Source organism: Pterocles gutturalis, unplaced genomic scaffold (genome assembly GCF_000699245.1).
Source record: "Pterocles gutturalis isolate BGI_N339 unplaced genomic scaffold, ASM69924v1 scaffold38971, whole genome shotgun sequence".
NCBI classification, from domain to species: domain Eukaryota; kingdom Metazoa; phylum Chordata; class Aves; order Pterocliformes; family Pteroclidae; genus Pterocles; species Pterocles gutturalis.
The window spans coordinates 1-16,261 of NW_010104409.1; the positions used below are offsets into that span (position 1 = coordinate 1).

At 37.6% G+C, this 16,261-nt stretch overlaps 1 protein-coding gene across 1 annotated transcript in view; it reads left to right on the plus strand.

Moving 5' to 3' along the window:
* Window positions 1-1,539: 1,539 nt before the first annotated feature.
* LOC104471648 (golgin subfamily A member 4-like) overlaps window positions 1,540-16,261 on the plus strand; it is a gene marked incomplete at its 5' end in the record, with an annotated part of 40,555 nt that continues 25,833 nt past the window's right edge. Inside the window, 8 exon segments of the mRNA XM_010087047.1 lie at window positions 1,540-1,587; window positions 2,002-2,058; window positions 4,523-4,621; window positions 5,096-5,234; window positions 6,641-6,828; window positions 7,850-7,933; window positions 8,762-8,909; window positions 16,140-16,261. Of these exon segments, the coding sequence (XP_010085349.1) occupies window positions 1,540-1,587; window positions 2,002-2,058; window positions 4,523-4,621; window positions 5,096-5,234; window positions 6,641-6,828; window positions 7,850-7,933; window positions 8,762-8,909; window positions 16,140-16,261 (885 nt within the window).

Consider the following 16,261-nt stretch of genomic DNA (forward strand, 5'->3'; position numbering starts at 1 on the left):
TATCCCAGCTGGACCCAGGACAATAAGTTACATTCCCCATAATTTCCAGGTGTTCCCTGGAAGGTAATTAATTCAAGGACTATTTATTTTGCTATTTTAGTGAAAACCAATGATATAAGTAGTTTTGCTACTCATTTTCCAAGTTGTTGGGAAAAGTCAAGCTTTCCAAGTAGTGGTGTTGGATTATTTTTTTTTTCAAGTATGTGTGTGTTTGGCATTTGAAACTTGATATTTGCACTGTTTTTTACAGTTCTTAAAATGTTTGCTGCCCTCAAAATACAATTCCTGTGCAGACTTTTGTCTATTACTATTGAAATCCCTGGAATCTAAAATACATATATAGCAATTAAAGTATTCAGCGTATGCCTGAAAAAACAGTTGTCTCCCATTATTTTTTCATTCTCTTCCAGCTAGTATAATAAGATACATTTTTTAAAAGTTTATGTAGACACTATTGCCAAAATGAAAATTCTTCAGTTTGTAGGTTTGTATTGGTTTGGGTTTGTTTGTTTGGCTTTTTTTTAGTGTGATCTGTCCAGCAGGTCTTAATTTTCTCTATCAAAAAGGTCTTGGTCTTTTTCTGGTTTTGTGAGTTTCTTCAGTTGGAAAAAATTGTTTTGCTGGAGTGTGGAAGAAAGCAGTTTCAATATATAATGAGAATTTAACATGTACAATTTTTTTCTCATTTAAAGTACCATAGAAAGTTAGCATCTCAAAAAATATGGTAAGGGAAATTATCCATAGGAGTTTTAGTTTTATTAAAAGTAATTTTGGATTCTGAAAAATCCTAATTTATTTCAAATAAGAATTTGAAGCTTTTGACCTAGAGATTTCTGGTTTTGGTATTTTCCATTTGTTTTCCTTTAATTTTTCAGCAATTTGAAAACAGAATATTCTAGTTCCAAGTGCCATTATGCTTCTTCAGCTTTGGACAGCTTAGGCAATTGTGATCAAATTTTTCATTAAACTAAATTGTGCAGTTACTCATGTCCTTTTGTCAGCTTACAATGAGAAAGATCTTCCACTTGCACTCTTTCTTTGCTGGGTATATGCAAAGCACATGGGATGAGAACATTCAGTATTACACAGACATTTTTTTTGCTAGACTTGTAAGTCTATTTTTGAATGCATACTCATTGTAAAAATAATTTTAGTTAAGCTTTCTCGGACATGTACCCTTACAAATGTATGTTGCTGTGGGGAAGCTGTCTGGGATGAAACTTTCTGATACAGGTGGGTTTTTGACTGTCTGTATTGACACCTGGCTGTTTACTTAGAGGTCTTTGTAGTGAAGGGAAAACTGTACATGAATGCTGAGTAACCTCATTGTTTTGTCATGTAAGCTTTATTTTTTTAACACATTGGAGATATTTTATAGGTGGAAAGAGGAAACACTGAGAAAATTTAACTGTGTTTGTGTCAGAAGAACTTTCTCAAGTGAAGAGTTTGAAAATGCAGATAGTGATACAACTGAGCAAATTATTTTGATAGATTTAAGCGGATGCATTATCACCATTATACCCAATTTCTGTGTTGCAGCTAGTGTCTGCTTATCAAGTTATCCAGCGGGAGAAGAAGAAGCTACAGGTAAGCATTACTTTTCATCCTCTCTCACCTGAATGCTTTTCTGAATCTTAAAATATGTAGTGCAAACAGAAATTTAATTTTCAGTGCATTGTGTGTGTGTTTACAGAATACATTGTGCATATATTTATGAGTGTGTGTATAAAAAAACACTTTTTTTTTAGCTGTGATTTCTAAGGAAACAAAGCTAATACTGATTTATCAAAAATAACCTTTTTAATTGCATCAGCTGAATTCAGGTGATAGATCGCCAACCCACAGTTGGCAGTTTATGATAATATTTACACATCAAGTTTGACTTGAAGGGAAATACAAATCATTAATTCTTCTGCTGAAACACAATTCTATGAATTTATTTATACTTCCTTTATAAAGTTACATTTAATACACCTGTTGTTTATTCTTTCTTTTTTTAAGGGCATTCTGAGTCAAAGTCAGGATAAAGCACTTCGCAGAATTGGAGAACTGAGAGAGGTAATTTCTTTTATTGATTGAATATTTACTTTATGCCACACATACACAGGATCTTTCTCTGCCTAGCTTTTGATTTTTTTTTTTTTTGTTCACTCTACAAAATATTTTCTTTTCCACAGCAGGGGTTTTTACCACTTGTTTTCATTTGTTTGTATGATGTTATTTCTCGCTTGTTTCCCATTGAACAGCTTATTGCCATGCTCTGAGACAGAGCAGTTCATCATACTGACTGAACTGCTTTTCTGTTCATTGTGAAAGAGGCAGAAGTGTGTGTAGTTCTTGCAGTATTGTTGGGCCCAGCAGTAGATGTCCCTGTGCAATTTGTTAACTCTCCTAGTACTGTGAAATTCTAATGTCAGACAAATGCAAGCAATAGAACATTTTAATAAAGATTTTAATGACTATCAATAAAAAAATCTAGGATCAAATTTTTAAAAATACTTATCTTGATCTCAGTTATAATACTTACATTGTTTTTCTGGATTTGCAGTATAGGTAGGTTTATTGTCTCCTTAGGTTATAGTGAAATTAAAAAGAGAAGCTCTAATGTATTTTGTATTGATAATAAGCACTTAATTAAAAGACGTACAAATTATTGGGCAGAGCAAATTAAAAGGGCAAGTTCACAAAAGCCGTGTTGTCAAACCCTGGCAAAGGAGAATGTGAAGCTGAAGCGTTTTTACTGCCCTGAGAGCTGGTGCAGCATCAGGTTCAGAGAGGGGTGTGCAAGGGCCTCTCTGTCTGTGTTCTCACCTCGCCGGGGAGCTGGGTACCAGCTCGCTCAAAGCCACAGGCTCTGTGGCTGCGCTCCTGTTGTTGGCGTGTGCCATACGGAGCAGCAGCACTGGTGTGGAGGTTGCCAGAGCCATCAGACTGTGGTGAGTTCCCACCTTTGCCTGAAGGCAGACTAGCTTTGGGCGCCTCGCCTGCAGACAGGGGTCAGAGTCTGTCGCTTGAGGGCAAGGGACGTGAGCATCTGTGTATGCACGTACCCAAGGCTCATACTCACTCGCAAGGGGCTGCCCCGTGCAACAGCTCGGGCAGCCAGTCATTTCAAAGGAGGTCACTGGCAAATTGCAGGTTGTGCTCTTCTTCAGCACTGTGGGGTGTCGCCCAGGTAATCAGGCCATGGATTGTGTATGCCACGGGGGTAGCATTTTGTCTCCTTTGAGGGCAAATTGACAGGGTGTCCCTGGAGATCAATGTGCCTTTTGCTTGCAAGCACCACCCTCCCATAAACGTGGGTTCTGTTAGCCAGGCAAAGACAGAGGACAAGAGAAAGAAAGCATGAAAAAGCAAACAAGAGATAAAACACAGGGCACTGCATGCTTTCCATATTGCTTTCCTCCAGCTCTGAATCTTGCTTTTATGCTCTCTTGCTGCCTATCGCTCCCCTTCAACGGTGAATCCCAGCTGCCGTAGCTAAGCCTTATAGCAACGTGGAGAACCGCATCTGTGTGAGCTGAGCCTGCCCAGCCATGCACAGGCAGGACAGTGTTGGAAGGCATCACTGGGAAAACTTCATCTTTACAGGATAATGGTCATAAGAAGCATTAGTTTCCTGGAGTAAATCACTGGGAAGATATATATAGATGAAGTATATATATAAATAAAAAAAATTAAAATACAAATTATGGAAATTATTTGTAGTGCATGCATGAAATGTCTATGGTTCTGATTCCCTCAATAAGCAGTTAGATGTGAATTAATTTAACTTTAAATACATTTATTTTGTATTAGAACAATAATTACGTAAAGAAATTACAATATTTAAACTTGAAAAGCATAGGAAGTAAGTAAAAGAAATCTCCTCAAGGCAGTATTTTATAAGATCATGTAGATCCTGTGAATGTATTTAGGCAACATCTGCAAGTTTGTAAAGGTCTTCAGCCAAATGAATGCAACTAAGTAGCAAGTAAAGCCACATAGTTAAGTTCTCTTAATTAGCATTCTGTGGCTTTCTCATTTGAGACATGTTTGAGGAATAAAAAAAGCCAACCTTCTGCTCTTGTAATTGGCATTTGTCATATTAGAATGCTAGCATATTGAATGAGCATAAGAGAAATTTACATTTCTGCTGTTTATGTTGACTTAATCTGGTGGCTAAATGAAGAATCTAGTTTACTGAAGTGCAGTCTTCAACTTCCAGGAGAAATGTGTGCATGGAAAGCAGCTTTCAGGAGCTAGCTTGAAGTGATCCCCACATTTATTTTCAGGAAGAAAAAATCCTTGGTAATTTTGCTACAAAGCTAGACTCTTGTTGCTTTAATGCTGGTATTACAGGGGGGCTTTTTTCTTATGTTGTGTGGAATGTTGTATAGTAAAAGAAATATCCACTTTATGGTTTTATTTTAGGGTCACAACTGCGAAGAGGTATTTTAAATATTATTTTGTAATATTTTGATAGGCCTTTTAAATTCACATTTCAGTTTTCATTTGAGATGTGTTTCTTTATGATTCTCAGGAGCTGCAGATGGATCAACAGGCTAAGAAACATCTCCAAGAGGAATTTGATGCTTCCTTAGAAGAAAAGGATCAACTTATTAGTGTCCTGCAAACTCAGGTATGATACTGCTCTTCCTACTTGTTTTTTTAAAATTATGTTATTTCCAGTAATGCATATCCCTGTTTTATAATAATTGCTGTGATGTTGTAAAACTTTGAGAGTTTATGATTATCTAGAAATTAAGTGCATCTTTATGATTGTTTGATCTACACTTTAATACCTTTGTAATATCTTTGTTATCAAGAATGTAACATTAGCAGATGTTTGAGCTAAAATTGCTTTGGCAAAATTTGTATGTTTTGCTTAATTGGTTTTTGTTTCTCCACTTATACTATTTTTGTTAATTGGAAGCATAATTCTGATTTTTAAAAAAGCTAAAAAAAGTTCAGACAGGTTTTTCAAAGTTCAGACAGGTTTTTAATTTCTGTACTTGCTGATACCAATTTTATTTAACTGTCTCTGATTTTGAAGACAAAAACATGATCTACTTAGATTCCTTGGTTGTTTTAACAAAAGGAACATTTTGTTTAGGTATCATTGCTGAAACAGAGGTTACAGAATGGTCAGATAGGCACTGAATTGCCTGATCCGAATATCCAATCTGAACCGCAAGTTCAAAGTCCAGCAAAAGACATCGGTACTGAAAATACTGTGGAACCAGGAAGCAATGGTAGGTATTGTGACTTTTTCAAGAGCTCTTGAATTTTGGGGAATAAGCCTGCTGTTATTTGTGATGGAGTAACAATACTTTGGACTGAACATGTCACAGTAAGGATAAATTTTTTAGAAGGAGGTGATTGTTTTGAAAACAGTGGGGCAGCTAGAGGACAGGATAACCCTTCTAAGATACAAAATTTTCATAAGAATTCGAATGTGATATGTCTTGCCTTTGTCAATAATGAAGATAGTATTGTAATTATTGCTTTTGCTCTAGGGGTTGTTATGATCCCCACTTAACATGAGTAAGAGATTCTGTCCCCATAAGCAAGGACCTGTCGCTGGCGTTTAGCGAGGGGGACCAATTGCCAGTCTATCCCTTTTTCTTTTTTTTTTTTTTTTTTTTTTTTTTTTTTGCTTTCTCAGGAAAAAGTAAAAGCAAAGACCAAATTTGATATTCATGCTATTGTATAATCTAAGTGTTCCTCACATTATTTGAGTTATGGGACTCCCAGTATTGTGTTTATTTGATTACTGAGCAAGGGACATTATCATGCTGGTCTGTGGGAAAGTGTCATTCATTTATATCCTTTATAAAAAGTAAGGTTCAGAGATACACATGCATCTTGAAATTCTTTGTTCGGCATCTGCTATGATTTCTATATGTTAGGTTGATATGAAGGGTTAGATGAGAGATTTTCTTGTCATGTATTTTGTGGTGCTTAGGAAATAATGTAAGTGTTCGGTCCCTAAGAATCAGGGTTCAAGATGTTTATTGTGGTAGAGTCTGCTTCTGGACTATAGTGTGTAAGACTTATGGTCATGAACTGAACCTCTGAGTTTGTCTGATCCTATTGCATGCCAAGTACTCCTACAGCCTCCAGAGCATCAGAGCAGAGCACAGAAAAATATTACCCAATGTGCTATTCACACAGAGGGGAGTACAGCTTGGAAGGATGCTAAATGTGGCCTTTATCCAGTTGCCAACCTGGATATTTTAGAATTAACATCATACCCAGCCCTGGGAAAGCAGGAATCTGTGTGCTTGGTACTTGAGAGATGTGATTTGCTTTGCTTGGCATTTTTTCTTGCTTGTGAATATTCTGTTAGTAGCAGCAGGCAGGTTTATAAATCATGATGACTTTTTAATTGCATAGAAAACCTTGTTGAATAATAGTTTAGTTTTGAAGCTTGCCTAGTAACTGGGATTTTGTAAATTGATTTGGGGTTAAAGACTCTATTTACTATTCTATGTATGTTTAGCATATTTCTGGCAGTTATAGGAGTCGCTAGGAAGCTTTGCAGACTTCTCCCAAGTTTCTTTAGAGACCTGCGAGTCACCCACAATGTGAACGATGAATGCAGCTCTGTATTTTGGAAGTGGTGTGCATATGATAATGTTGGTATGTTGTCTTGTAGAGGGTAATGAAGATTCTGTTAAAACACTGGAAGCTCTTAATCAGAGAGTGAACCGCCAAGAGAACCTGCTTCAGCGTTGTAAGGAGATGATTCAGTCAAATAAGGAGCGCTGCGCCCAGTTAACCAACGAGAAAGAGGCACTTCAAGAACAGTTAGAAGAGAGGCTTCAGGAACTGGAGAAAATGAAAGTATGGAAAATACTCTTAACTTTATGGATAGCTACTAAAACACAGTAAGAACTTGAGTATTTCCAAAATTTATTAATAAGGCAAACCATTAAACAACCTGTCCCAGTAGGTTTTTGGAGTTAAAGGTGCAGAACCCATGTGGAGTGAACACATTGAGTAATTACTCAAAAAGCTCTAAAAAAGGATATGAAGCCTTACTGTATGAATAACCATCACAATGGTATCAGAAATAAAGTGGCTGTGGGAAGTTGAGATGAGGAAAAGACTGTCCTAGCACAGAAGAGAGGAGGTAAAGTGAGAAAAGTAGAGCAAAGCTGAACCTTTAAGCCACAGTGGAAGAGGCATCAGTTATGTAAATGAACAGAAAACAAAGAAAGGCAGAACATTGGAGAGCACAATATAGTGAAGATAACATAAGTGCAGTCCCAAAGCTAAATCTAATATTTTTGCTTAATTTTCCTTTTAAGGCCATTAATGCCAAGTATGGAGTGAAAGTAAGGTGGCTGATAGTGATGGAAACATGAAAATGTGATAACTATAGCTATACTGAGCTTCAGTTCTGGGGGTCAGATTCTCTTCTCTATCTTGGTCTCTGAGCCAAGTTTGAAAGAGCTCTGAAAGACTCGAGTATTTTAAGGACCTTTTCCAGAACAAGGCCCATAATGAACAATTCTGCTGCATTGCTGAGATCCTCTTGTAAGTTGAGATGGAGGTAATAAAGTGGGTGCTGTAGACATGTTTTTGCCCATTACTGTAGCAGCTCTGACATGTGTGAGAGAATTGTGGAGGCTGTAACAAAGCCTTCAGGTATCTGAATTATTATGGAAGCCATGAAGCAGCCTAGCACTGAGAGATTCAAAGGTAGTTTAAACCTGCCTACTTTAATTTCTCTGCATTCTGTTCTCTGTTCTTCCTCCAAGGCATAGTGCCGGGTAAGAGCCAAACCTATGCTGTTTGTCAGAAGAAGGCATTTTCTTACAGGTGGCAGTGCTTTAAACTTGTGGTTGGGGTCTTTTTTTAGGACCTTCACATGGCTGAGAAGACTAAACTGATTACGCAGCTGCGTGATGCAAAGAATTTGATTGAGCAGCTAGAACAGGACAAGGTAGGCAAAAAAATTTGCTTTAAACTCTGTGTAGTTTTTGATTAAGATGTTTAAAACTCAAAATATCTGGCTTCTTGGTGTTAGAAGCTGTTCTTAGTTGTCTCATGTGGTTCAATTTGTGTTTTAATAAGCAAGTAATTTAAGCTTCCTGAGAATTTTATTGTATAGATACTTGAGCATATTTGTCTGCTTGGTTATACTTAATACTGCAAGATGATGTTATTTAAGATGGAAAAAATATGCTGAATACACTCCTCAATGCCAGCGTAAACCAAACAAAATAACCCCAGACAATAATGAAGATGAGATACAATGTAAATTAATTAAAAAATCACCAATGAAGGAAAAAGTAACTGTAGTTTCTTAGCAATATGAAGTTTCTTAGTTTTTTATTCCTTAAAGGTACCAGTCGTGGTACTTGGTCTAAGTTTGGAGTAACTTCTGGTGGCGTAATAAGCAACATGACTAACGCTTATATGTGCATGATCTCTAAGGAGAACCACTGATGGTACAATGCTTTTAGTTTTACTGTGTTCACAGAATGCACATTTCAGAGAAACATATGTGTATCAGAGGGAGAAGTTTTCTGATGGTCCACAGTTGCTTGAGGAGTTCACCACTAAATACATTTTGTCTACTCTTCAAAATAATCCCTATTCTTATTTTTTTGTTAGCATTTTCTGTTTTCTGACATAGAAAAATACTATGATCTCTGGTCTTGTATTTATAAAGGGTATTCCTGACGAGGATTGTGTCCTGGCTTGAAATTTCTTTGGCTGTATGTTTTATTTATTTGCTAGCTTTTTATCACAAAGACCTTTTCCGTAGGGCATGGTAATTGCAGAGACAAAGCGACAAATGCATGAAACACTGGAAATGAAGGAGGAGGAGATAGCCCAACTGCGTGCTCGGATCAAACAAATAACTACAAAAGGCGAGGAATTAAAAGAACAGAAAGAAAAATCTGAAAGAGCTGGTAAGAAATTCTGGAGATTATTAGCTTCTACATTTAAACATGAGAAAGCATCTGCATGGTCTTTTTGACTCTTTTATCTGTTGTTGTTTGGAATGGATATTAAAGAGATGCTTGTTTTCCTAATGTTCTACATATTACCCCTGCTGGTGTCATTACTAACTACACCTCTGGTCAGCAGAGTTCAGGGATGGTTTTGACTGGTTTGTCTCTGTTATCAATACAGCTGGAGTTAGGAAGGAAACTGCTGAAGGGCAGCTGTACTTCCTTGTTTGTAGGAGAAAATATTGATGGAGCTGTGTGCTGGTATAACTTCAGGAGGGAAGCTTGCAACTATCTATAAATTATCATTATAATGCCACTAGTATTTTATGTAGAAAACATAGCGGTGAGTGTATAAGCGCTTGGGAAGAAGTAGAAACAAGAGGATGTGTTACAACCATAAAAAGCACTTTTTTTTTCCATAATCGTAGCGGAAGCATTTCTGATTTCTTTTTAGTGAAACAGCAGTGATCATTCTTTCACTTCAGGCTTGGAACCTAGCGGTTATATGACTGTTACGTGCTCTAGTTTGCTTTTGATGGAAATTGGGTAACGTTAATTATGTGTGCTTGCAGTTCTCCATTTGCTTGACACTAAGTTAAAAGGTCAAGTCCACCCCACCTTTGTTTTTTAATGAGTGAAATTGTTTTGCACTTTGTCTATCAAAATTCTTCTAGAAAAATTTAGTTTGCTCTCTCAGGAATCTAAAGGAGTTCGCTCTTTTGTCAGAAGCTCAGATGTAGTTCGTTTGCATAAAACACTGCATATTTTATTTCTCTAAAAAGCGATGTGAAGTTTAAACAATACAGTTCGTAGGGGTTTATTTTAAATCTCTGTAGATTTAGATCAACACTTTGAATTTTAAAGATTAGTTTGGATAGATCATTCTGTCATAATACAGAAAAGCAGCTTGAACACCCATCTTGGGAAAGTAACAGTCATTTTGGTTAGGTGCCCTCCTTTTCTACCCTTTCAGGTTGCATGTGTCTTTTTAGTTCTGGAAATTTATATTTCAGAAGTAAAGCAGTCCTGCTAAAGTTGGATTTTGTTCACTTCTTGGAGACCAGGCGGCTTTTCTTCACACTTAAAAAAAAAAAGCTGGAGAATATTTTAATACTTCTGTAGATATTAAGTTATTGTCGTAGTTGTCTGAAACACAACATTTTTTGAAACTGTAGAAAGTTTAGTTATGAAGTAATATCTACACACTCTGGTTAATACAGTAATTTCCTCAGCTTTGCATAGCTAGAAGCTGAAAATGAGTTAGAGATGATGCTCTGGATACCTGGAAAACTTAACTATTGTAGTGAGAAGTAATTTCACTTATGAATAATGCGTTGAGTACATTGCACTTTTCTAGGGGTAGATTGTGTGTTAAATATGGTCTCTTTTAAATAAAATTTTAAAGTACTTTTGATAATTTTTATGGTGCATGAGCACCCACTTTACCTTTAAGCGCATTTATTTTTGTACTCTGTGAAGCATGCTTATATATAAATGTTGGAACCCTTGGAAAATTAGCTAATACTGCTTCTAAGATAGGCAGAATTGTAACTTGACCTTTATTAGGTTTTCCTATTACTTCCTTGGCTTTATGCATTCCAAAAATGTTGTGACATACAATGGAAGTGTAGTTTAATACAGTTGAACTAAATTGTTCAGGTATTTCAAAAAACCACCATTAATATTGGGAGTGCCTGAAACTACTTATAGGTCACAACCTTTGAGTTGTACCAGTTTTAGGAATTTGGCAGTTCCCATGTATTTTAAGTCAACATGTTTAAAGTTCTGTTTCTTGGATAGTTAATATGACTTTAAATTCAAGACTTCTCTTTTCCTGTATCATGATTTAGTGAAGAATTGACTTAATGGAATGTTATGTTTGTAGAAATGTTAATTTCATTTATGTTGTAGCAAAATGAGGATAAGCATAATACACTTATACTTGGAATTTACTTTCATAGTGCTATATTGCAGGCTGAAAAGTGGTATATTTTTCCACCTCATGTTATTAACTTGCCTAGAGTTAAGTGTCTGGCTTTTTTCTTTGTAATTCAGTGACTTTAGTGAAATGCTCCAGTGTTTGATTTAAAGTTAATGCATTTTTGTGTATTGAAATAGTGAAAATATGTGTATGCTTATTTTGTGCATGGTGTGTAAACTGTAACATCGTCTCCCCAGTTGAAGTTCATTTATTTTGTAGTTAGAGGTACATTATGTTGAGATCTCACAGAGCTTCTTGTTTTTGTGCATCCACACATGCCAATAAGTGAATCATGGTGCCTTTCCCAAGCCTTGTATGAACAGGACTGGGGTAAGGGCTCTTTTTTCTTACATCACACATTGGGTGCTTGAAATGCGCTCTAAAAAGTAAATTCTGTGCTTCTCAGGCACTTCTACTTGAACTAACTACAACTAATTTTTTTTTTATGCTTTGCAATGTACATAGACTATTTACATTTAATTCAACAAAGCTATTTATAGCATTTGTAAATTTACTGGCTGTCGTGGGTTGACCCTGACTGGATGCCAGGTCCCCACCAAGCCGCTCTATCACTCCCTCAGCTGGACAGGAGAGAGAAAATATCACAAAAGCCCCGTGGGTCTAGGTACAGATGGGTAGAGATCACTCACCAGTTACCATCACGGGCAAACCAGAGTCGACTTGGGTAAATTAGTTTAATTTATTACCAATCAAATCAGAGTAGGATAATGAGAAATAAAACCAAATCTTCAAATAAAACACCTTCTCCCCACCCCTCTCTTCTTCTCAGGCTTAAGTTTGCTCCTGATTTTCTCTACCTCCCTCTTCTCCAGTGGGGCAGGAGGATGGCAACAGGGATTGTGGTTAGTTCATCACAGGTTGTTTCTGCTGTTCATTCTTCCTTACGGGGAGGAGTCCTCACATCCTTTCCCTTCTCCAGCATGGGGTCCCTCCCATGGGAGACAGTCTCTCCAATGTGGGTCCTTTGCATGGGCTACAGTTCTTCAAGAACTGCTCCAGCGTGGATCCCTTCCACAGGGTGCAGTCCTTCAGGAACAAACTGCTCCAGTGCGGGTCCCCCCTGGGCTCACAAGTCCTGCCAGCAAACCTGCTCCACCCTGGGCTCCTACGAGGAGTCCATGGGTCCTACCAGGAACCCTGCTCCAGCACAGGCTTTGCATGAGGTCCCAGCCTCCTTCGAGCATCCAGCTGTTCAGGTGTGGGTTCCTCCATGGGCTGCAGGTAGATACCTGCTCCACCATTACCCCCCATGGCTGCAGGGGCACAGCTGCCTCACCATGGTCTTCACCACGGGCTGCAGGGGAATATCTGCTCTGGCACCTGAAGCACCTTCTCCGGTCTTTCTTCACAGGCCTTGGTGTCTGCAGAGTTGTTCCTCTGTGATATTCTCTCTCCTCTCTTTGGTTGCAGGCTGTTGCGCAGTTTTTTTCCCGCTTCTTAAATGTGTTCTCACAGAGGTGCTGCCACCATCAGTGCTGGACTCGGCCTTGGCAAGCGGTGGGTCAGTCCTGGAGCAGGCTGGCATTGGCTCTACTGGACATGCTTCTAGCAGCTTCTCACAGAGCCACCCCTGTAGCCCCCGCCACTATGAAAACCTTGCCACACAAACCCAATACACTGGTAACTGAAGTTTGTTTCTCCTGAGACTCCTTGGCATAAGTCCTTCCTGAGTTGTCAGGATGCAGATTATTGACTTATTTATATTCTGTACAGTAAACAAAAAAAGTCTTTAGAAAGCAAATTCATTTTGCTGTACTTGGCCGTTCTTTGTAGGCAACATTTCTTATGCAAGCTTAATTAATGTATGCTTTGCACCTTTCTACAGAGAAGCAAAAAGCTTGGACTGTGCATTTAAAATCCTGCTCAGATGCACAAATCAGCTATAGGAAATTAAGATGCCTGCTCTCAGCTTTCAGTAAGAAAACATGTAAATCCCTCCTTTGCCATCTCGTGCTTTCTTCACCATCTTCAGCAGTAGATGGCACTGTAGTTGAAGATTTAACACATCTGCAGCACCAGGAGAGTAAGCAAGAAGTCTTTGCAGTGGGGACTGGTGTTACACCAGGTAGGAGAGGCAAGGTGAAGGGAACAGAGACTGGTACTTTGGAGTAGCATATGTAAAGCAGTCAACTCTCCAGCACATGTTTTGTTAAAAAAAAAAAAAATAATCAATTTTACAACCTTGCACTTTTTAAACTCTGCTCAGGCTCATTTTTGTAATTTATATACTGCACGGGAAGGTTCCCAGTTTGTCTGGCTTGGTCACATGAATGGGATTTTGCAAGACTCACTTGAGACTGTTGGTGTGGATGTTAGCTGTTTCTGATTTGCCACTGTGCCTTCGTGAGACTTCACTTAACCAGTACCTTGTTTAAAAGATCTTCCCTCAACAGCAGCTCTACCGGTTGGGGAACAATACAGGCAGAGAGAGTCCTTACCCTGTGCATTCAGAATAGATTTATTTGGATAAAAACATGGACTTTTATTCCAGGCTTTTATCCACAGTAGAATTAAAAGTCTCCCATAGATTGAAACTAATAATAATTTAGACCATGTTCTGTCTACTTGACGATAGCTTAGCCCACTGCTGGTTTGAAACTCAGTTTGTCATGCTACACTAGAATTAACTGCTTTGAATAAAAATGTTCTATTTTGCTTAAGTGCTAAAAGTGCCTGAGACGCATATAATTTAACTTCTAGAGAGCTGAGTGTGTTTCTGTGGAGTGTTGCTTCTTTGTGCTTTCATACCCCCTTGGCGTTTGATCCATCAGCTTTTGTCTAGCTTTAGTATTAGCATCCTGCTTGTGATTTGGGCGATGCAGCTGTCATACTGCATGTTGCTCAGCTATAACATATCGGTAGTCAATCCTAGTGTGAACCTGGATCTTCTCTTTAGCGGATTTGTGGGCTATGGCAAATGCATTCTCTTTCCTTTTGCAAAGTAACAGGTCTCTCAAACAAAAAGATGTTTTTCAGAACAAGAATCAGCAAATGTGTATGGAAGAGTGAAATAAGTTAATCTTTTACTTGTAGGCTTTATTTTCAAGCTATACTCTGTAGGTTTGGATTTTTTAAAAAAAGCCGTTTATGATGCTGTAATGCTGAAGGGCTTGGCCAATTTTGCTGGCTGTGAGTGCTTTTGTTAGGGCTGAGAGGAACATCAGGGAAGTCAGCACTGTTCTCCAAACGCACTTGCGCGGGCTGTGTTCCTAACTGAGTTGTGCTCAGGGTGGCGAGGGGGGAGGATTTGAGTCCTGCGGATCCCACCTGGTAAATGCTTTGATGGGGACTGTGAAGAGCTGTGCTTGGAAAGTAAGGAGCTATAAGTCTCGTGCATGCTTGCATTATGTTTTAGACAGTTTTGCTGTTTGAAATAATCTCTAGTGCTCTTAATTTTTTTGTAATGAGTTTTAGTATTTATTATTTAAGGAGAACCAGGAGTGAAAAAGTGGATGCAGTGTTGTGATTTGGTATTGCCAGGGTCAGTAACAACCCTGTTTTGCCCTCAAACATGATTGTTGCTGTGAATAGTCAGAGAGGGGCTTCCTCAGAAAACAGAAGAAAGTTCTGGAAAAGGTCAGAATTTGAGTGAATGCAATTTTATGGAATTAAGTTACTTGAAAACATATTTGCAGCATTGCCTCAAAAGTATAGATTGTGGTTAAAAGTTTCAGTTTTGAATGGTATCAGAAGATGTGGAATGGAAATTATTGTTTACTTCTCAAGCTTGTGCCTGAATGTTATTAAAGACAGATTAAAAAAACCACAATGATTATGAGAATTGCTGTGAATGCCTACTAAGTAATGTTGAATCAAGGAAACTAGAGATATGTGTGTCTGTTATGATTTTCTTTTGAGGGCAAAACTAAGTGGAAGAAAGCTTAGCATACTAAATAACACTTTAAAAATTATTTTATTCTGTCTGCTCCCAGAATAGTACCTAAGTAGTTCAGGGTATAGCAGAGTAATGTATTTGTAGGTTTTTTGTGCTCTGATAAATTACAGTCTTGATATTGGCACTGTGATTTTGAATTTTACAGAGATGTTTTGCCAAAGTTCTTTTAAGGAAAATTTAACCTTATAGTAGACTGTTCTTTCCTTTGATATGAAGCAGGGGTTTTCCACATTCATGATCATTCAGGAAAAGAGATTTCCCTAATAGTGATCAAATTCTGGTTTTGTGTAATTCTATATAGATTCTGACATCAGTTTCAGTGAGGAACTCAGATACTGGTATTAAATTATAATAAAAAAAGGTCACAACATGGGAATTTATTTGCTTTCTTTTTATATCTAAATGATCTGCTATGAAGTGAACAAAGTATGTTATAGAATACTTCTTAACATGGGAAGCAGCTGTGGAATTATTGCTTCCAATTTGTAAATTAAAATATTTCAGCAGACTTGTGCATCTCATGGAAATGTAAATAAATTTAATCACTGCAGCTTGAGTGTAACATCTTATAGATACTCAAGTATTCTGGGAGCAAGTCTTAATATTTTTTTCTTTTATTTATGAAGTTTAGAGGCACAGGTTAGTCTTCATAACACACAAGCATTTTTCCACTGTCTTTGAACTGCATTGATAGTGGTTTCCATTAAAAAGTAAATAGCGAATAATGAAATTAGCAAAACTAGCTGTATGGACTCCACTAAACCCACAGTTTAAAGAGAAGGTTATCTAGGTTGTACCGTTTGAAGTGAACAATTCTTACGTAAATAAAGTGACTGGTGTTATACTTTAGTGTTCTTTTCATGAAGAACTCTTTCATGATTCAGTAAGGAATTTCTTGCATAGCAGTCATTCCTGGTTTATTTTTCTGTGTGCTTGTCTGAGTGGAAGAACAACTTGGGAGTTGCCTTTCTTTCATGCAGCTTTTTTCCTGTTCTTCAAAGTTATTCAGTACATATAGCTAGAAGGGGAGTCATAGTTTATGTAGATGGTTTATATATTTTATGGTTATTTTAGAGGAAGAAATAGAAGCTACAGAATATATTGGAAGACATTCACAGCTATTTGTACGTTCTCTTTCCTTTCTAGATAATAAACCCATGTGAATTCTTGATGGATTCCTAAGTTCATTCTGCTGTTACTTGTGTTATTTACAGTTACTGAGAACTCTGTTCTTCTGTCGAGGGACATAGATATTTCTCTACTATCATATACTTTTTTTTTTTCTTTGCAGCTTTTGAAGAGCTTGAGAGGGCTCTGAGTATGGCCCAAAAGACAGAGGAAGCCCGGAAAAAATTGCAGGCAGAAATGGATGAAAAAATCAAAGCAGTAGAAAAGGCAAGTGAGGAAGAGAGG